Source organism: Rousettus aegyptiacus, unplaced genomic scaffold, assembly GCF_014176215.1.
Source record: "Rousettus aegyptiacus isolate mRouAeg1 unplaced genomic scaffold, mRouAeg1.p scaffold_m13_p_1, whole genome shotgun sequence".
Lineage (NCBI taxonomy): Eukaryota > Metazoa > Chordata > Mammalia > Chiroptera > Pteropodidae > Rousettus > Rousettus aegyptiacus.
Window position 1 is genome coordinate 14,817,254 of NW_023416284.1, and position 20,303 is coordinate 14,837,556.

The 20,303-nt window shown below is 53.8% G+C and overlaps 1 protein-coding gene across 1 annotated transcript in view; it reads left to right on the top strand.

The window, feature by feature from the left end:
• The window catches only part of GRHL3 (grainyhead like transcription factor 3), a 32,398-nt gene extending 12,963 nt beyond the window's left edge, over positions 1-19,435 (top strand). The window contains exons 3-16 of the mRNA XM_016126756.2: positions 658-719; positions 1,791-2,139; positions 2,433-2,506; positions 2,985-3,138; positions 3,368-3,479; positions 4,840-4,934; positions 7,045-7,203; positions 7,716-7,794; positions 7,921-8,054; positions 9,761-9,795; positions 11,003-11,091; positions 11,979-12,064; positions 14,381-14,445; positions 18,557-19,435. Of these exons, the coding sequence (XP_015982242.1) occupies positions 658-719; positions 1,791-2,139; positions 2,433-2,506; positions 2,985-3,138; positions 3,368-3,479; positions 4,840-4,934; positions 7,045-7,203; positions 7,716-7,794; positions 7,921-8,054; positions 9,761-9,795; positions 11,003-11,091; positions 11,979-12,064; positions 14,381-14,445; positions 18,557-18,671 (1,608 nt within the window). The 3' untranslated portion in view covers positions 18,672-19,435. The remainder of the gene's footprint in view (positions 1-657; positions 720-1,790; positions 2,140-2,432; positions 2,507-2,984; positions 3,139-3,367; positions 3,480-4,839; positions 4,935-7,044; positions 7,204-7,715; positions 7,795-7,920; positions 8,055-9,760; positions 9,796-11,002; positions 11,092-11,978; positions 12,065-14,380; positions 14,446-18,556) is intronic.
• The last annotated feature ends 868 nt before the right edge of the window (positions 19,436-20,303 follow it).

Here is a 20,303-nt window from a genome sequence, read left to right on the forward strand (position 1 = left end):
ATTGGGTGCTGGAGTCACTAGACTGGGTTGGAGATCAGGTTCTGGCTTTATTAGCCTCAGGAAGAAATGACCTGGATGTTCTAAGATGCAACAATAGTATAATTCTAAGATCGCAAAAGGTAACATTTAGGTAGTGCTCCCCTGTGCTAGATGCTAGTCTAAGCACTCACATCGGTCCCTGAGGTTGGTGTTACTGTTATTATCTCTGTGTTATAAATGAGTTAGAAAGAGGTTAAGGGACTTGCCCAAGGTCACACAGCCAGTAAGCGGCAAATCTAGGAATCGAACCCAAGAAATCCAGATTCAGCGTCCATGTAGCTGTCGTATTCCCGCATTTGAAATACAAAGTCACCGAGTCTCCGGAAGGTGCAGTCATTTATCCAAAGTCACAAAGCACCTTTAAGTGGTAAAGCTAGAACTTAAACCCAGCGTGCCTGACTCCACATTCCGTAATTCCTAACTGCTAATCTTGGGGTACTTCTCCCACTCTCTAACCTGGGACTCAGACTGAAGGATCGCTAGAGCTCCTGCCAACTTTCTCCCAGTGTCCAAGCTTGCTCCGCTGCCTGGCCAAGTCCGCAGGAGGGGGTCGAGGTTCCTAAACAGTCAGATTTTACCAAAGAGCCATGCGTAAACCCATCTTTCCTCTCCTCTCAGGGCCCCAAGGAGAAGCGGATACTGTCCTCCAGCACCGGGGGCCGGAACGACCAAGGAAAGAGGTGAGGCTTGCCCACGCCACCAAATCTGCCTCTCTGCCCTTCCCCACCTCCACCTCCAGCTCCAGTTTCTTAGCCACTGGGCACAGAAGGCACAGTGCCTATGGCCTACAGTATTTTTAGGGGCCCACAAAACTTCAAAGCCATAGTGGTTGAGAAGCCCCGAAGGCAACTTTTCCCAAAACTCCCCTCCCTGCAGCCTCCTGGGTCAGGAGACCTGGGCTCCCACACTTCTTTCCCCTGGCTCTCTGGGCCTCTGCCTGCCAGTGCTGCCTCTGGGCAGTGATGTTCCTTTCCTTGTAGAAAGCAGCCCCGGCGATGCTCATGGCTAATTGGCCACAGGAAGGACATTGTCCTCTTCCTCCACATTCTCCTTTCCCATCTCTGCCACTGCGAGGGCCTCTGCTGGGACACCTGGGCTCCTCTCTGCCTTCCTGAGAATCCAGACGGCTAAGGCAGGCTTTGCGGCCCTTGTGGCTGGCTCAGGGACTCTCCGCTGCTGGGACCAGTGGGTGTGGTACATAGGGACTGCTCTCCAAATAAACTTTCAAAAATACTGTTAGCTTTTCTGATTACAAAAGTAATCCCCGCTCTTTGTAAAATATTCAAACTCTATAGAAACGTAAAACGTCCTATAATTTTATTCCTCTGCCTGCCTTAAAGTTTGGGGTAGACCCTTCCAGGCCTTTTTCTCAACATACATTAACTATACTCACAGATACACACTCGCGCACACACACCCGAGGGATGACGCAATGCAGTTGTTTTAAAGTGGGAACATTTGACTCCAGCCGAGAAACAAATGAACTTCCAGTTTTTTTAAAATGACCGAGCACTGTAGGGGATGAAGCGACCTGGAGCCTGTGCTCGGTTTCATTCTTGACGCCTTCCTCCCTGCTCATCCCTGTGCCCAAGCGTCCTGCTCTCGTATCTTGCCCCATGCGAGGGCCTAAACGCGACATCGGGTGAAAAGGTTCGTGTGCCAGTGTGAGGATCACCCTGCAATCCAGCGGAGGCCCCCTCCCCTCGGAGAGAAGAGGAGCACTCACTCAGCCTTCCTCTCTCTGCCCCCAGGTACTACCATGGCATGGAATATGAGATGGACCTCACCCCCCTCGAAAGTCCCACGCACCTCATGAAATTCCTGACAGAGAACGTGTCTGCAACCCCAGAGTACCCGGATGTGCTCAAGAAGAGTAGTAACCTGACGAGCTTGGAGGGGACCGTGCCCTCCCCGGGCAAGGCAGTGCCCCTCCCCGCAGGCCCCAGCAAGCTGGAAGCTGGTTCCGTGGACAGCTACCTGCTGCCCACCAGCGACGTGTATGATAACGGCTCCCTCAACTCCTTGTTTGAGAGCATTCATGGGGTGCCACCCACACAGCGTTGGCAGCCAGACAGCACCTTCAAAGACGACCCGCAGGAGGTGAGGGCCCATCCCACACCCCTCACAGCATCCCCGGATATGCGCATGTACGTTCAGAAGGAGAAAAGACAGTGTGTGTGGGGTGGTGGGGGCGGGGTGGAGGGGGGCGGTCAGAGCTGGTCAGAGCTTTGAGGTCCGTAGAGGAGAATCCTGGCGCTGAGGCAGGGATGCCGTGTACTGTCGTCCAGGTTGTGCACTGCACAACCTGCACAGTTGCATGCAGCAACCCTAGGCCGAGGCCCCAGCAGCCTAGGCACAGTCATTTATTCTCTTTGGATTGTGTTTCTCTGCAGTCCCTGCTCTTCCCAGATATCCTGAAAACATCCCCGGAACCTCCATGTCCAGAGGACTATCCCAGCCCCAAGAGGTAACTCAGCCCCTGTGAACCCTTGGCTACCTAAGCAGTGGGCAGGGGGCTACAGACAGAGCCTCGCACTGTCCCCAGAGCAGGCACGACCAATGAAAAGAGGAAAATGAAGATGTATAAAAGGAAAGACATAAAGAGGATGAGTTTCACACGCCTTTTCTGGTCTGTGTTGGGGAGTTCAGATCGCAGCCCCCTGTTAGAAATCCAAGGTCCCGTTGCCCCTAGTCTCCCCCTGTGGCGTTGTCGTCCCTCAGAGGTCTCTCTGATTGCCATCATTTATTATACAGCAGGATTGTAGCTCAACAAAGCCATTAAATAGAACCCCAAGAGTGTGGAAACTGAGGGCCGGGGGAGTAGAGTGGCTTCCCGAGGTCACACCGCGTGTCCACAGCAGAGCCTCAGGCCTCCTGTCCCACTGCCTTCTGGGATACTTTTGCCTGGGTGTCCAGCCTCACTGTCCTCTCCCTCTTCCCCACAGCGACTTCGAGTACACCCTGGGCTCCCCCAAAGCCATTCACATCAAGTCGGGCGAGTCGCCCATGGCCTACCTCAACAAGGGCCAGTTCTACCCCGTCACCCTGCGGACCCCGGCAGGCGGCAAAGGCCTTGCCTTGTCCTCCAACAAAGTCAAGGTGCGTGGGGGCCCTGGAGCGGCTTGGGAAGGGGGTAGGATGGTTGGGCCAGCCCTGCCTGCCAGGGACCCAGAGAGAGAGGCTTCTGATGGATAACTGCCCATGGCCATGGAGTGGGGGAAACTGAGGCAAAAATGGTAGGGGCCTCTGGACCCAGGCCTAAGGAAAGGACCCAGATAGCGGGGGGCCTTTCCCAAGGCTGGGGAAACAGCAGCCTCTGTGCTTGCAGAGTGTGGTGATGGTCGTCTTCGACAATGACAAGGTCCCGGCAGAGCAGCTGCGGTTCTGGAAGCATTGGCACTCTCGGCAACCCACTGCCAAGCAGCGGGTCATCGACGTGGGTGAGAGCCCGCCCAGGGCCCCCGTCCCAGCCTCTCCCTCTCCCTCCCCTCCCCACCCCACACATACACACACTGGTCAGGCCTTTCTTGCTGTGCCCCTTTTCCCCAGGCCCCTCTGACCTCTGCGGGACTTAGTTCTGACCCCCGCTGCCTGCCTAGCCAGGCTCCAGATCAAACAGCGTGGGGTTCGCAGGGATTTGCATCTGTCGTCTGGAAGCAGTGGCCACTTTTCTGTGTTGCTTTGGGGTAAACAGGGCCTTGGGGAATCCCAGCTGTGTGATAAATAGGCCCCTGGGGTACTGCCCTGCTTGTCCCCATCAGGGGGCTTAGCAGACTGAGGCACAGATGCATCAGACAGCAGTGATGGCGGGTGGCGATTTGGAAGGCTCGAGGCCCAGCTATGGCCAGTTCTGCTTTGGGAGCTGGCGCCCGTGGGCTGCTCCGTTAGCTAGGGGTCAGGGGGAAGGCCCTCTGTATGTGCTGCCTTGTCCCTGTCCCAGGCCCTGTCCTAGATCATTCTCTGGTCTCCAGTTTCTGGCTCCTTCACTTGCTTCCTGGTCTGTGAGCCTATGTCACCTAGCCTTCCTGGGCCTCAGTTTCCCCGACTGTCGAATGAAACAAAGCCGGCTGCCCTGTCTGCCTGTGGTGCCGTTTCTGCCTTGGAGCAATGTGTACTGGAGAGCGTGATACAGATAGGGATGATTCAGTGACCTATAGGAGAGGCCAGACAGGGCGGACAGCAGCGTTTAGAAGCCTGGGTTCGGGAGCCAGACAAAGCTAAGCCCCACTCCTTGCTCTGCCTTTTATTAGCTGTGTGACCCCGGGTAAGTGACCAAACTTCTCCGAGCTTTATTTTCCTCATGTGTAAGCTGAATATTCATAGCACCGTTGTTTGTGAGGATTAGCTAGAGGCTTGCCTTGTTTGACTGTTCTTCATGGTGGTAGTACTACCATTTTCTCAGTATTAGGAGTTCACTAGTTCGGTATTAGTAGTACCGGTACCACTATTTTTACTAATGCTATTACTACTACTATCCCTGCTATTACTACCACTACTACTACTGCTTTATCTGGGAGATCTCCTAAACCACAATCCCAATGAAAAGTATAATCTCTACCCCAAAACGAGGCAGGCCCTGGCCTCATTGGCAAAGTTAGACATTCCGTCTGGGGCAAATCTGCTTTCTAGGCTGAGCCTAGAAAGCAGACACATTAACCAGTTTCCCCCCTGGATTAAAGCGTAGTCCTTGGGGAGAGTATGCAAATCCCTGCCAAGAATGGGACACAGCTCCAATATGCCTCCTCCCAGGAGTCCCCAGATCCCTTCCCTCCTGACTCTTCCTATCTCCTGTGGTTTCAGCTGACTGCAAAGAGAACTTCAACACTGTGCAACACATCGAGGAGGTGGCCTATAATGCACTGTCCTTCATGTGGAATGTCAACGAGGAGGCCAAGGTCAGTGCTGGGGCCATGACTGTCCCGGGGCAAGGGCTGGCCTGCGCCTAGGAGTGTGTCGGCTACTCCACTGAGGGCACCAGTGGACGAGGCAGAATAGAGAGTGTGGGGCAGCACAGGCTCTGAAGCCGATGACTTTGGACCAGTGCCTCGGCTGTACAGTGGGGGTGTAATCACAGCACCAAGCGTTAGGATGAAGCGAAGATCAGGTGAGATAAGTAAAAAGGTAGCACACAGCCTGGCACATAAGTGCTGGCTGTTGCTATTAATCCAATCCACCCCCTTACCGGATAGAAAAACTGAGCCTTGTGCAAGGTCACGCAGCAACCCGCCAATGACGCCAGGTTTCCTGACTCGCAGGCCAGAGCAGAGCATTGCAGGAGAAATGCTTTGGAATCTGGTAGACGAGGGCTGAAATCCCAGTGACCTTGCTTCTGGAGCCCTTGGGAAGGGAACAGTAATCTGTCCCCGAGGGTTGTGGTGAAGATCCCACGAGATCATGCACGCCGGAGACTGGCACAGTGCCAGACCCATCTGGGAGGCCTGATACATGGAGCCTCTAATTTTTTTTCACACGAGCAATTAAGCCGCTTAGTACTCAAGACTAACTTCGCACTTGCCGTGTGCTTCTGTGTCGCTCCGTGGCTTGGTTTTCTGCTTGGAGAGCTGGCATCGTGGAAAGGGCACTAGTCTGAGAGCTGGGGGCTGGGTGACCTTTGGCCTGTCTCTTCCTCTCCCTGGGCCAGGTTCACCCTGTCAGACAGTGTTGGGTCCCCCTCAAGTCTGGCGGGACAGGCTGGGGAGCTAATCCCTGTCTCGGGGCCTGCCTCGTGGGGCCCGTCCAGGGGGGCTAGAGAAAATGGAGGTGAGGGGCTCTGAAAACACAAAGGGAGGGATTATTATTATTCAAACAGATGCCAGGGGCTAGAGGAGGAGCTGGGGCCTCCAGTTCAGGAAGGTGGGGAAAGAGTTTCGTGGGAAGGGAGAGGTGGGTTTCGGTTGAGATTTTCTCACAGCCTCTTAAGCCCCCAGGCTTGGGTCTTTCTCAGGTGTGGGCTGGGTGGGGGCTGCATTAGGGCTGAGCTGGCCGAGGGGGAGGTATGTCTGGCATGGGAAGAGGAGGAAGGGGGTCTGCTCAGGCACCACGCCCCACCCCCACGTTCAGGTCAAGGTCATTTCCAAAGGAAATGTCCCAAAGAAAAGGGGCCAGCCTGGAGTGGGGACTGGCCCTGGCACTCCATGGAGGAGTCAGCAAATAGACAGTCACCAGGTGGGCTTTCCAGGGAATGCCCAGCTCGGATGCGCCCCAGGCCGCCCCCAGTCAGGCACAGGCTTTGGGTTGAGATTCCAGCTGTTCTACTTAGAATAGTTATGATGTATCCAGTAGTCACTATACGCCAAGCCCACTAGGGGGTCCATGTACTTTCACAGCTGCAAGAGATAGGTTTAGCTGTCCCCATTTTACAGATAAGGAAACTGAGGCCTCTGTGACGTTAAAGCGCTTGTCCAAAGCCAGATGCCTAGTGAGTGGCAGAGCCAGGTTCCCTCCACTTACCACTCTGCCTGACTCCCCGTGGAAACGCCCGCTCAGAGCCTTTGTTTCCTTGGCTGTAAAATGGGGGTAACGGGTCTAGCGATGGCTGGGGCTGGTGGTTGGGGTGCAGAGGGCAATGTCTCACCCTCTGTGGCCCAAGCCCCACGGGAAAATGGGCTTCTGGAGCTGCTGGGAGAAAGGGGTTGCTTTTCTCCACCTTCTCGCGCCGAGTTGCAGAAAAAAAGAGGCTCTGGATTTTAAGCCCCTTAAAAGACCTTTACTCTCCCTCCAGGGCCTTGACAATCGGGCCACCTTTGGCAACCTAGTGGGAGCTGCGTCGTCCACTGGCGGAGACCTGGGCACAAAGCCTGGCTCCCCCACCCATTCCCTGAGTCTCCTTGGGACAGTTGTGCCACCTCTTTGAGTATCGGTTTCTCTTTTGGTAAAAGAGAGGTGATGCTTGCCTTCCGGGGTGCTCACCAGGAACACAGTAGGCTCCACGAACGGGGTCGTCATGGGACAGCAGGGCTGGAGACCCCGGCCGGCTGTTTCATCAGCTCCCCCCTCTGTCCCCAGGTGTTCATCGGTGTCAACTGCCTCAGCACAGACTTCTCCTCACAGAAGGGGGTGAAGGGTGTCCCCCTGAACTTACAGATTGACACCTATGACTGTGGCTCAGGCGCCGAGCACCTGGTGCACCGTGCCGTCTGCCAGATCAAGATATTCTGTGATAAGGTGACTAGGGCAGTCAGACCCTCTGCTGGGCCTGGGGTCTGAGATGGTCGGGCCCCCGCCCTGCATCCTGACCAGCCACTCTGGGAGAGTCTGCCTCTCTCTGTGCCCGCTCTCTGGCCCCTGGAAGTCTCTCTCTGTCTCTCTGTGCTTTGTCATGTCTGTCTTGGTCTCTCTATGTATATCCTTCCGTTTCCCGGCACCCCTATCTCGCCTTGCTCCTGAAGATCGCTTTCTAGATCTCTATAAGTATCTTTTCATCTCTCTTTTTCATGTTTCTCTTTCTTCTCCTCCTCTCCCTCTGACTGCATTTCTTCTCTCTGTCTGTCTGTCCGTCCGTCCGTTCTGTCTTTAGTGCCCTCAGGCTGGGTTGGGCTGGGCTGGCTGGTACCTTGCCGTTTTCCTGGTCTCACTCTGGGAAGAAAGCAGCACAAGGAGCCTGGCTCATATTTAAGAGGCAAAGCAGCCAGCCCCTCCCAAGACCCCGATGACGCCCTCCCCTTTCCCCACCACAGGGAGCCGAGAGGAAGATGCGGGATGATGAGCGGAAGCAGTTCCGGAGGAAGGTCAAGTGCCCCGACTCCAGCAACAATGGTCAGTGGACATGGGTCGGGACTAGACCGGGCTGGGTCAGAGTGAAGGGGAAAAGAAGACCAGAGGAAAGAGGTTGGGACGGGAAGGGAGGGGCCTCAGGTCACTGTGGCTCCCTTTTCCCATCAGGCATCAAGGGCTGCCTGCTGTCCGGCTTCAGGGGCAATGAGACCACCTACCTGCGGCCTGAGGCTGACCTGGAGACCCCGCCCGTGCTGTTCATCCCCAACGTGCACTTCTCTGGCCTGCAGCGTCCTGGAGGGGTGAGGGCCTTGGCCCGAGCAGGGCCTGCCGTAACACAGACCAGCGGGGAACAACTCCAACTCACCACTCGGCCAGTCTAGTCCATTTACATATTTATAGGTCCTAAATTTGTTTGCACCAAAATGAAAATACCTTTATTGAATTTCAGGGAATTTAGAGGGGGCGGAAATATATACATATATATATATACAGACAGACAGATAGATAGATATAGATATATAGATATAGATAACTTCAGGGACCTTTTCTACTCAAGAATGTTAATGAGGAAATAGACTTTATAGCCCTCGCAATGTTCATGCTTGGCGCATACACGGAGGAGATTCCTAGTATCTGAGCCTCAGGTTCGATTGTGGCCTCCTCAGAGCTATGCGGATGACAGTTGTCAAGAGACACTGAGCACTCAGTGTGCACCAGGCTCCAGTCTCGGTGCTTGCCACTCATCGTCTCCTCTGACCCTTACCACGTGAACTTGACAATCTTATTCTCCCTGGATTTGTGGGGTGGAGATTGAGACACAGAGAGACCTTCCAAAACGACACAGGAAGTGGCAGAGCCAGACCCAGGCGACCTGTCTTCAGTGACGGTGCCCTTTGTCGTGAGCTGCACGCCCTCTCAAGCCAAGAGCCCTTGGCCGAGCCCCTTGGACGTGCCAGGAGCGTTGGCCGAGCACTTTGCCGCGCTGTCTCATCCCCCTTCACACCCATCCTTTGAGGCAGAGACGTGTTATCCAGAGTCTTGTTTTCCAGACGAGGTCACACAACAAGTCAGTGGCAGAATCAAGATCCCAGAGCCTGTCCACTAGTTTGTTTCCATATTAAACAATTGGACGATTTCCTTCTATTGAGGTCACAGCACAGCTCCGTTTGGTGGGACTGGTAGCAGAAACAGTCTTTGGTGTACAAGATACACCAAAGGAGCTGAAAGAGCAGCCAGTACCGATGTCACCCTGAGGTCGGCCGTCTTCCCTTCCCTGCCCCAGAAGCAGCGCCGTGGCCTCCGTCGCACAGGCAGTTGCCTTAACCCACTCTTTTCCCCCAACTAGAGGACCCAAGTTGGGAGATGACCACTCAGGATTAAGGCCCTCGTGGCCAGGTTGACAGCTAATCAGTGTGGGGAAGAGGGAGGGACCAGTCTTTGCACATGTAAGCCTGAGGGTTGCAGGGGGGGGGGGGGGCGGGGACACCCCAGGAAGCAGAAAGAGCAGAGAACTCGAGTCTGGAGTTCAAATCCTGACTGCCTCCTGCTGGGTGTGTTACCCCAGGGCCTCTCTGCCCTCTCTGGACCTCAGTGTCTCCCCTCATGGGACTAGTGATGACTGGACCAGACCGCACAGGGCCAGGCACACGGGCGGGTCAAAAACAGTGCCTCGTCCCCCCAGCTCTGACTCCTAGTCACCAGCGGCAGGACAGTCTGCTGTGTTAGCCCTGCTGGGCACGCTGGCGCTCGGGAACTCGCCAGCATCTCCCTAGCTGCTGATGTGTATCATGGACTCCCTGGCTCATCGGCGTGGGTGGGATGCTTTCTTTCAACTCAAGACCTCAGCTCAGTTAAGGCTTCTTATCTGAGCAGAATAGACTAAAAGGCATTAAAACTGTATCCACCTCTCCCACTACAGGTCATCCCTCCCAGAAAGCCTCTTGTAGCTGATGGCCCCTCTCATCTTCCTGAATGTGATGGAAAATGTCTTTTTTCTTTGTTGCAGGCAGTGCCCTCGGCAGGACCCGGCAGCTCCAACAGGTACAGAGAGAAGCAGCCCAGAGCCTCACCTCCCTACCTGTCCCCCTTCGCTACCTGCCCTTTCCTCTGCTGCCCCCCAAGCTGAGGGCTGGGCCCAGAGGAAACAGCCAAGGGCCTCTGCCCCCAACCCCCAACCTGGATTCATGCTCCTTTCTCACTGAAACTGCCTGGGTTTTTATGGGTTTGTTTTATGTGAAAAGCTGGTGAATCTCTGGCGAGACACCCGCTTGTTAAAAGGGAAAGCAGCAGCCTTGGAGATGGTGGTGCAGATTTGGAGAATGAGGAGCGGAAGCTGTGCTGGAGGACTTAGGGGGATCAGAGCTCCCCTCCCCCTCCCCTCAGCACACACCCTCCAGATGCCAAGAGGCCAGGGAGGGGCCAGCTCCCCTTGGCCCTTCAGTCTAGGAAGGACCCGCATGCTCCTCCGCTTATCAGCCACAGTCTCTTTACCTCCCTCAGCATCAGCCTAGAAATCCATCAAATGAGGAAAATGGCCTCGTGGGGATCGGACAGCAAGGAGGGGGCGGAGTGTCAATGAAACCTTTGTAAATGGGAAAGCACTTTATGACGATGATTTGTTGTTGATCTCAGTTTCTGCCCCATAAACAAGAGGTACTTTTCACAACAAATCATGTTATTTGTCCCCTCACAACCAGTTAGGCAAACAGGGGTTATCACTCTACTTATGGCTGAGGAAACTGAGGGTCAGAGAAGTGAAGTTACTTGCCCAAGGTCACACAGCGACTAAACAACAGAGGCGAGCTGGAAGCTTACTCCAAATCCCACAACTGCCCCTCCTAGCCACTGACTCACATCCAACCTGATTCTTTCAAAGAATAATGGTGATGATAAAACAATAGTCCACATTTATTGAGGCCCTACTGTGTGTCATGCACTGTTCTAAAAGCAGTACGTGTTACCTCCTTCAGCCTCACGACTTTATGAAGTATCGTTATTATTACTTTATTGTCACCCCACTTTATAGATGGGGACCCTGAGAGACTAAGAGACTCACCCCAATCACCTAGCTAGTGAGTGGCGGGGCTGGGATTTGAACCTAGGCAGTCCAATGCCAGAACGTGCTGCTCTAACTGCTTTCCCACTGCTTTGTGCCTTTTTTTGTGGGGTCTTCTTTACCCCTGGGGCCCCTGGAGGACTCTGGGATTCCTCTGGGCTCCTGACGAGCCCCTCTCTGCCGTCCCCACAGGCTGCCTCTGAAGCGCACCTGCTTGCCCTTCACCGAGGAGTTCGAGCCTCTCCCCTCCAAACAGGCCAAGGAAGACGATCTGCAGAGAGGTAGCCTCACTGCTCCACCCCCTGCTTGTCCTCTGAGCCCACCCCCACCCTCAGGTCCCCATTAGGCCTTCCCCAACGCCTCAAACACTGGTCCTGGCCCAGGCAGCCAGGATCGCCCCCAGCGCAGTGGGAAGGGTGTGAGGGGTTGCTTTAAGCATCAGAGCTGCTGCTGTGCCAAGACTTAAGGGTGGGATTGGGGTAAAGAGGGCACCCAGGGTGCTTGGAGAGTCATGGAGCTGGAGGGCTTCTGCCTCCCTTGACTTTGTTGGACTCGGGCGCCCTGGGGCAGCTGGTTGAGGCAATAGTCTATTTATGTTGGGGAAGTCCTCCCCCGGCCCCCCACTGCCTCTAATGGAGGGGGGTTGGTTAGAAGCAGGGCGGAGTTTCCACAGTTTGCTTTCTGGCTTGGACGCTCAAAATCTGTGACTTCCTTGGGGAGAAGAACATGCCCACACTTTTGGGGGATGTAGCTGACCATCAGGAGGACCCCAACCAGCAGCTAAGATCCGAAGCTTCCAGCAACCTTGAATTAAGCCTTGCATCCCACAGCGGTGTTTCTAAATATCTTGTCCTTAATTCCCACTGCAACTCTGCAAAGTAAGGGGTGGGGCCACCTCTGTTTTCCATTTGGGTAAAATGAGGCTCAGTGATGTTAAAACAAGTTCAGGTGGCAGAGCTTGGATTCACACCACCAAGATCAGCGCAGTCTGAGCAGGTGCGTGGGACCCGCAGAGCCGTGGAGTGTTTTCCACCTGGGTACAAGATCCTCGGCCACGATGTGCCCTTTTTGCAGAAAATCAATTTTATGTTAAAAATAGTGTTTTTTAAGATCCTCCCATCTCCTGAGGTATCCCCGGGCTCGCTAAAAGCCCCCCTTTGCTTCTCAGTGTTGCTGTACGTGCGGAGGGAGACCGAGGAGGTGTTTGACGCCCTCATGTTGAAGACCCCCGACCTGAAGGGGCTGAGGAATGCGGTAAGGGCCCTGCGTACCCCGCCTTGCCCCGGCTGTCTCCCCGGCTTGTGCTCCTGTGCACACCGTTGTTCACTCCTTACGGTATCAGTTCTGACTTCCTACAGGAAGGCTCTGGGAAGGAATATACTGGAACCCATGTGGGGGGCCTGCCGGGCTGGCTGGTGGGGCTGTGCCTCTGCGATGTTATCTCCCGGCCAGAACCCTGGCTCCACCCTGGGAGTCGCACAGACCATAAATCCTCCTTAATCTGATGGCTGCTGTCTGACAGGCCAGAGCGTTTTGTTGGCTTTGCAAACCTGTTTCTGTTTTAATGGGAATGAAACCCAAAAAGGCCAGGCCCCAGAGATACTCTTTTTTTCTTTCCCAGGGGGCCTCATTCTTATAGCTTAGAGTCGGCTGGGGAGAAGGGGAGGAGGTGCTGGCCAGGAGAGGCCGAAGGTGGTGTTTGGGCACGGAGACCTCCCCTGAACTCCCCAAACCACCAGAGAGTGGGCGAAACGGCCCCAAACAAAATCCAAGCAGCTCTGTGGCTCCGCTGAAAACTGTGCGAGCACCGTCCCCAGGGCCAGCTGCGCTCGATGGCCGAACCACCAGAAGTCCAAGTGGTTCCAAGAGCTTGGCCTGGGGAAGGGACAAATGAATCAGATGAGAACATCGTCTACCTTTGGAAGTCCCACCGTGTGCCGGGCATTTTGTCCGGCACGCTGTATTTGCCTACTCCCCGTATTCAGTACCCTGAAAAGCGGGTACTATTATTATCATCTCATTTCCCATGAGGAAACAGCCTCCCTGAGGTCAGGTAACTAAGGTTACTAAGGTTACTTGCCAAGGTTACTAAGAGTGACAGCTGGGATTCCAGCCCAAGCTCTCACCACTGTGCTATGCTCTCCTGTTCTCTACATACCATCAACCCAGCTTGGCACCAGCCCCAGGAAGTTGGGTTCACAGAAGGACATTAATGTCATTTGAATATAGACTCGAAATCTTGGGTTGGACAGTAGCTTCAAGGGTCAGGTCCCCATCTGGTGATTGAGCTCTCTTCCCAGTGGGCGCCCACCCTTGACTTGCATACTTCCAGGCATGGAGAGCTCGTCACTTAACGGGGCAGCTGTCCTTGTTCAACTTACACGGTTAGAAAGTGCCTGAGGTTAGGTGGACTTGAGATCTTCCTTGTAGCTTCCAGTCACAACACCATTAAGATAAATAATCTAAGACACTTTCTTGCCTGGGGGAATCTCCGTCAAAGCAGAGAATAACGGAGGAGCTGAACTTGATCCTTGCCCTAAAAGGCCCAGTGAGGACAACCTCAACATGAAGCCCTTGACCTAAGGTCTTGCTGCTGCTTTGAGTCAGTGGATGATATCCGAAACTGCAAAATGTGGCTGAGCTCTCACCAGGGGACAGGCGCTGGGCTGGGCCCTTTACATAATCATCTCAATTCACGTGCAGAACCACCTGTGTGTCCATGCCATTATTTTGCCCATTTTACAGACAAAGAGACTGAGGCTCAGCTAAGTAAGGCGACTTGTTCAGAGTTCTGCAGCCGCTGGTGAGGCGTTCTGGGGAGAAAGGGCAGACTCTGGGCCTCTGAGCTGCAGTTTCCTCATTTGGAGAACAGACTTCAGCATCTGGGATATAATGGGGGCAGGAAACCTGAGTTCTAGTCTAGGCTTTGAGCGTGGGTTTTATGTTCTTCGAGACCAGCGTCCACGCCCATCAAAAAAGGTTAATAATTCCTGCTAGAAGGGGGCTATGTTTAGGTTATCACCCCACTCACAACAGGGCAATAGCGTCCTTATTTGCTCTGCTTTTAAAATAATAGCAATGGCCATTTATTGAGTTTTGACCCTTTGTTTAGTACATACCAGTCCTAAGTGTTTCATGTGGAGCGGTTCATTTAACTGTTCTAGTAACTCTCTGAGCTAGGTGCTGTTACTGCCTCCGCGGGTGGTTTGCACACAGTCAGACCGCTGGTGAGAGGGAGCCCTCAGCATCGGAACAACCCAAATATCTGACAAGAGGCAGGGATGGAGGCTTGAACTGGCGATGCCCTTTGGGATATTTTACAGCCATAGAATATAAGAATATCTATCTATCTATCAAATGATGGGAAAGCATATATTATATACCCAGATGTTGATGTTGTTTATCCCTGGGAAACAGGATATGGATGATTGTCATTTTCTTCTCTGTAACTTTCCACAATATGTATATATATTATTTTTTATAGTCAGGAAATTAAAACTCATGGTATGAAATAGGGCTACAAACTCGGCTTGGGCAGCAGACAGTGAACCCCCTACCATTCTCTTCCAGATCTCCGAGAAGTATGGGTTTCCTGAAGAGAACATTTACAAAGTCTACAAAAAGTGCAAGCGGGGGTAAGTGCCCAGGACAGCTGTCACCCCATTCCCCCCACTCTGCCCTTTTCCCTCTAAACGATGGCTCAGGGAGCTCGCAGCGGGTCTTCTCCGACCGGCAGAAGCCTGCTGCTCAGCACTGGGCGGTGTTCGTGCTTTGGCTTCGTGGAGAGGATAAGGGGACATGGACTGGGGTGGAGCGCCCCTCAGTCAGGCCAAGGCCACCGACGCAGACCAGACGTTGATCGTTATTGGGAAGGAAAGGAGTGGGGGGTGTGCAGGGCCACGTGTAAGAAGACCCAGCTGCCAGTCCTAGGTCCACTGGATAACTGAGTCATTCGAGTGTAATGATGGTGACAGTGATTACCATTCACGTGACCACCTACTATGTGTCAGGGACTGTGCTAAGCATTTCTCACTTAACCCTCATAGCCACACCATGAGGTAGATTCCGTTACCTACACATCACAGATAGGGAAACTGAGGCTCAGAAGTGGTATGGAGTGTTCAGGGGCAGGAGCAGCGGAGTAAAGGCTCAGAGGCAGAAGGGCCCTGCAGCATCGCTGTCTGCCAAGTCGGGGTAGGGAAGGTGACAAAGGAGTGGCCGTCCATGCCCCAGGAAAGGGGAGCTGTGATTGCTCTGCAGGCCTCCTCCACCTTCAGGTCTGCATGAGGCAAGGCGAGGAGCAAAGCTTCACCTTCCGAGGGTTGAGGGTTGAGGGTCGGGCAGTGCCTGCCACCTACCGTGGGCTCCTGGGGATTCGTATTGAGGACTGCAGCACCTTTTGCTATCTGCCAGGGAATCCCTTGGCGTGGGGGAGGCGGAGGGCCACACGGCAACTGCCCTCCTTCAGTCTCCTGGTCGGAGCCAGTGAGCTGGGGCTCTGCAGCTCTTACTAACTGGGTCACTTCGCCAGCCTAGTGTGGGCCCCCCAGGAATTGCCACAGCCATTCCCTGCCCAGACGACCCAGGACCAAGACTCAGGAAAACATGGCCAGCCGCCCTGCCCACAGCCCCCTGACTACAATCCTGCCCCGACAGTTAACTGCAGCTACGCGTGCTGGCCGCCCCTGGGAACTGCCCAGGCATTGCCCCCGGCTACTGTCTGTGGTCTTTCCGTTTTAGAAGACTTTGCAAAGTAAGGCAGGTTTTGGACTCGGGCTGAGGCCCCATGCAGTCAGGCCCAGGGCAGCCTCTTCCCTCACAGGCTCAGGCCTTGCCTTCCTCCTCTTTCCCTCCCTCCCTTCCTCCCTCCCTCCTCAGGTTCCCACCCCGCCTCCCATAGAAGGGCGGGGTGGGGGGAAGGTGTGCGCCCTGCAGCCCCTGGGAAAAGATCCTTTTGGTTTTGGTTGTATGAGTGTCTAGGCTTTTTGTGTGTGTTTTTCCCTTCCAAGTTTCGGTTTCAAACTGGAGCTCACACATTCTCTGGAGCGGAATCCAGCTCACAGCAGAGGGCAGGCTCTGCTTTGCCCAGACAAGCCCGTCCCCACTTCCCCTTTGGAGCCAGTGCCCACGGCCCCTGGCTGCAGCCCTACCTGCAGCCTGCCTCCCTTGTAGATCCCACCACAGGCTGGGCTGAGGGGCTCAGAAATGCTGTTGTCTGCAATTTGGGATGTTGGGGGGTAATGCGTGCTAGCTGAGTTTACAAGTCTTTCTTTTAAGCCAAGCCAGCCATTTAAACCATAATCGTAATAACTTCCGTTTGTTGTTATCTGGGCTAGCTAACTTCCAGGCATCGTCTCACTGACCCTTTGAGTTTGGAATGATTAGCTCTATTTTTACGGAGGAGGAAACTGAGGTTCTGAGTAGTCCCAGGGTCACAGAGTTAGGGACTGGCAGAAAGAATCCTGGCCTGTCTGAAGCCTGTGCACACGCCCACTATTTTATCTTGCCTCCTGCTTGTTTCTCTAATCGCTAAGCAATGTGCAAATAAAGGCTGTGGCCAGGCCAGCTCTGTAGCCTAGGTGTCACTTAGAGGCACCTCACACCCCATACACACCCCCAACCATGGAAACCTCAGGCCTAAGATGGTCTGAGAGGCCTAAATGAGAAGAGTCCCCCCAAAAAACTCTTGGGAGAGGCCAGGCTCATTGGCCACCTCCTTCAGAGGAACAAGAAATCTAAGCAGTGGCCTAGTTTATTTTCATAAAACCCTCCCGAAAGTCCTCTGGACAAAGGTAGATAAAATCAGCCTTATAAGCACCAGTGAATGCTTGAAAGATTAACAAATACATTGTTTTTGCTGGCAGCTGGCCAGGGGTTTCATGCCAACCAGGACAGAAGACAGCTAGAAGCTAGCAAGTGACAAGAGGCCCACATTCTGGGACAGCGGCTCCTGACAAGCCCCTGCCTTAGGGCCCCGGTTGTCACTGACCTCTGAAGGGAAGGGGTCCGTGGGCCTCTCTGGGATCCCTTGTGCACAGGCGTGCACCTGGGCCCACTGGGAGGCCCTGCCTGGGAATGAAAGGGAGGCAGTCTTCAAGTTTGTGCACGTAGGCACTTATGCAGCGCCCGGCACCTAGACGCACCCTGCCACCGGATGAAACAAACAGAATCCCGCGTTTACAAAGCGCCCACCCCTCTCCGCCCCAGCCCTGGTCTCCTGCGGCCCCCAAACAAAGATCCCTCTGTGAAATGAAGGAACTGCAAACAGGACCCGAGGAAGCGGGAACCTATAATTAAGTTCTGGCAGTTGGCAGCTCCCAGGCCTCGGAACCAGAGCCCAGACCACCTTCCCGGTCTGCTCCCCGGTGCTGCTGCAGAGATGACCGACCGTAGGCAGTAGGCTTTGGCTCACCACTGCCGCCATCGCCCTTCCCAGCATAGGGATCGATCGGGGTGGGGAGCAAGACAAGCAAAGCAGATGGCTACTTGCCAGGAACCGTGGTCTAAGAGTCTCACCCCCCCACACACACTCCTTCCTGTCCCACTTAAAGTAATCTGGCCCTCGTCCGAACTCTCCCTCAGCCCTGAATTTTGCCTTCTTATATATGCCACTTCCTGACTTTTTTTCTTTCTTGAAAACACACACACGCACGCACGCACGCACGCACACACACGCACACGCAGCAGAAAGACAAAAGTTTGGATTCAAATCCCAGCTCGGCCATCTAATACCTACGTGACCCCATGCAAATGACTTTACTTCTTTGAGACCCAACTTCCCCACCTATGAACTAGAGTAACAGGGTTGTAAGGATTTGCTCTCCCAGACCCTGCTCAATTGGACACTCCTGGAGGACAAGATGTAGGATCTCTGTGCGGCTCTTGCTTTTGTTTGGAGCAAGGCCCTGTGTGTGGAAAGGTCTCAGCAAATGCTGGTGGGGCGGATGGATGGATGGATGGATGAACATACTCAACCCCATGACAGTGGGACAGCTGATAGGATCGGGTTGAGTCACATCTTCATGGGTCTTCATCAGGGAAGCAGCTCCTGGGGGAGGGGGGTGCTCTTTGGCATACACTCTGCCCTTGACTCCCCTGCAGAGGGCTTGCAGGTAGTCATGGAGGCTTCGTCCTCCTCAGGTTGGCCCAGGTCCTTGCCTAAAATGTGTAGCGGGGAGAGAAGGCCATGCTCCTCAAGTCTATTGTACCAACCCTGAGATTTCAGCTTCATGGGGACGGAACTCCGAGTGGGCTTGTGTGGCGCCTACCTCGGGCTCAGTCAGGCACACCTGAGTGACACATCGTAGTCTCCCATTGAACCCAAACCACACCGGTCCACCCACCACACCTCTTGCACTTGAACTCACACACCATGTCCGAGTCCTCAGTCTGGCCTGGTGACTAAAGAACACTGCCTCTTCCCCAAATTTACATGATAGTTGCTCAAAAGTGTCCACACTCACGTATGCTAGGAGAGGCAACCTAGTATGGTAGGTGAGCATGGTACCTGGCAGGCCTAGGCTCGAGTTGTGGCTTGGCCACTTGGGCATCGTGCCCTCCCCTATTAGTAGGATAGTGAACACCCACTTTGCGGGTTATTATGAGGCTCAGAGAGAAAGTCCATGAGGTACCTGGAATGTTGGGGTTACCTGATAGGTAATAGCCATTAGTATCATCCTTGCCACTCAGAGGCCCTGGAAGGAAGGGGCCTCCCACAGTCCGGTCACATCTCCTCTTCTCTTCTAGAATCTTGGTCAACATGGACAACAACATCATTCAGCATTACAGCAACCATGTCGCCTTCCTGCTGGACATGGGGGAGCTCGATGGCAAGATTCAGATCATCCTGAAGGAGCTGTAAGCACCCCTCGGGGGAAGCTTCAGGCAAGGAGCCCACTGTGAAGCGGCCCCACGTCGCACACAACCTCTCTTTATGCCTCAGCGCTGTTACTTGAATGCCTTCCTTGAGGGAGGAGGCCCTCGAGTCACAAACCCACAGATGTCAGGGCCAAGAAGGGACCTGGGAGGTGTCCTGAACTGAACCCCCACTTCATGCTTGAATCTACTCTTTAAACTCCTGCCAGTGCCCAGCCAGGGACGGTGTCAGCTTGGTTAGCACACTTAACAGACTGTGTCCCCTTCAAACGACCCTTTCCTGCGGCCGGACTACAGGCCACCTGTCGAGACGGTGGAGGGGGACCTGCTGCGCTCCCGACGCTGACCTGACCACTGTCCGGCTCCCATTCCTCGTTATTCCATCGACTTCAGCCAAGGATTGCTTGCATTTTTGTCAGTTAACTTGAACACCTTCGGTTTTCAGTGCAAATGACTTTTGAAAGACACTGTGGTGGGCGCACTGTCTCCTTCACGGACTTCCTCCTGGCCAGATGTAAATAATGGAGCTGATGGACCAGAACAAAGTGATGCCATAGAAACAACGGCCATGCTTGTTCACTGTTGTACACATTTCTTATTTACAATTTTCACTTATGTTATATATATATATAAGTATATATTGTATATATCTGCAACATTTTATATTTTTCATGGATACGTTTTTATCATTTCAAAAAATGTGTATTTCACATTTCTTGGACTATTTTTTTAGCCGTTCGGTTATGCATTTTGTATACTCATATAGTATTTAGTAATAAAATTCTGCCTATGTATTACTTCAAAATGCCACACTTGTTCCTTTTGCGAAAGTCTTCCAGGAAGAGAGGGTGGCCGGAAACAAGGCCCCTCTCCTCCTCTCCCCTGAGAGTGGTTTGCCCTGGACTTGAAGGAGGGTGGTAGGTGCTGGGGACTGGTGAAGAAGAGGTGCCCCCCTGGAGGGCAGCAGAATCCCGATGCCCAGATCTCTCTCCTGCACAGTCCCACAGGCGGAATCGTACGACCCTGGGATCATTAACTGGACATGAAGAAGTCCTGGGAAGGGTCCAGGATGACCTTGCTGGGGACACTATAGCTGGGGCCAGTGAGCAGAGCCCAGGGCTGGGAGCCATGTGACCTGACTTCCCATGCTCACTCTGCCCCCATGGTCTTGGCTAAGTCTTTTTCCCTGGAGCCTGCTCCTAGTGGCGCACCGAAGCGAGTGTGCCCAACTCTTCTCGATTCAGCAGTCAGTGACATGTTGGTGGGAGTATTTACACCACAGGAACTGACAAATCAAGGCCTTTTCCCCTCTAGAGAACAAATCGCAAATCAAGCCTCCCTTCTTCCCTCCCTCCCTCCCTCTCTCCCACACTCTCTGCCATTTTATTTTTAAAAACTGCATGGATCTCTGATTTACCTTGATGACTGAGCTCTTTGGCTTCTCTTAATTTTCCCGCTTGAGGCCAGCACCTCACTTGCCCGACCCTAGTCCCGGCCTGGACTCCGGGCAGGGCTTTGGGAATTCGGAACGTAGACTCTGACTGCCGGGCTGGGAGCACCTTAGAGACAACCGTGATTCTCAAACTTATTGTTTTTTTTAAGTTTTGTTCAGACTAAA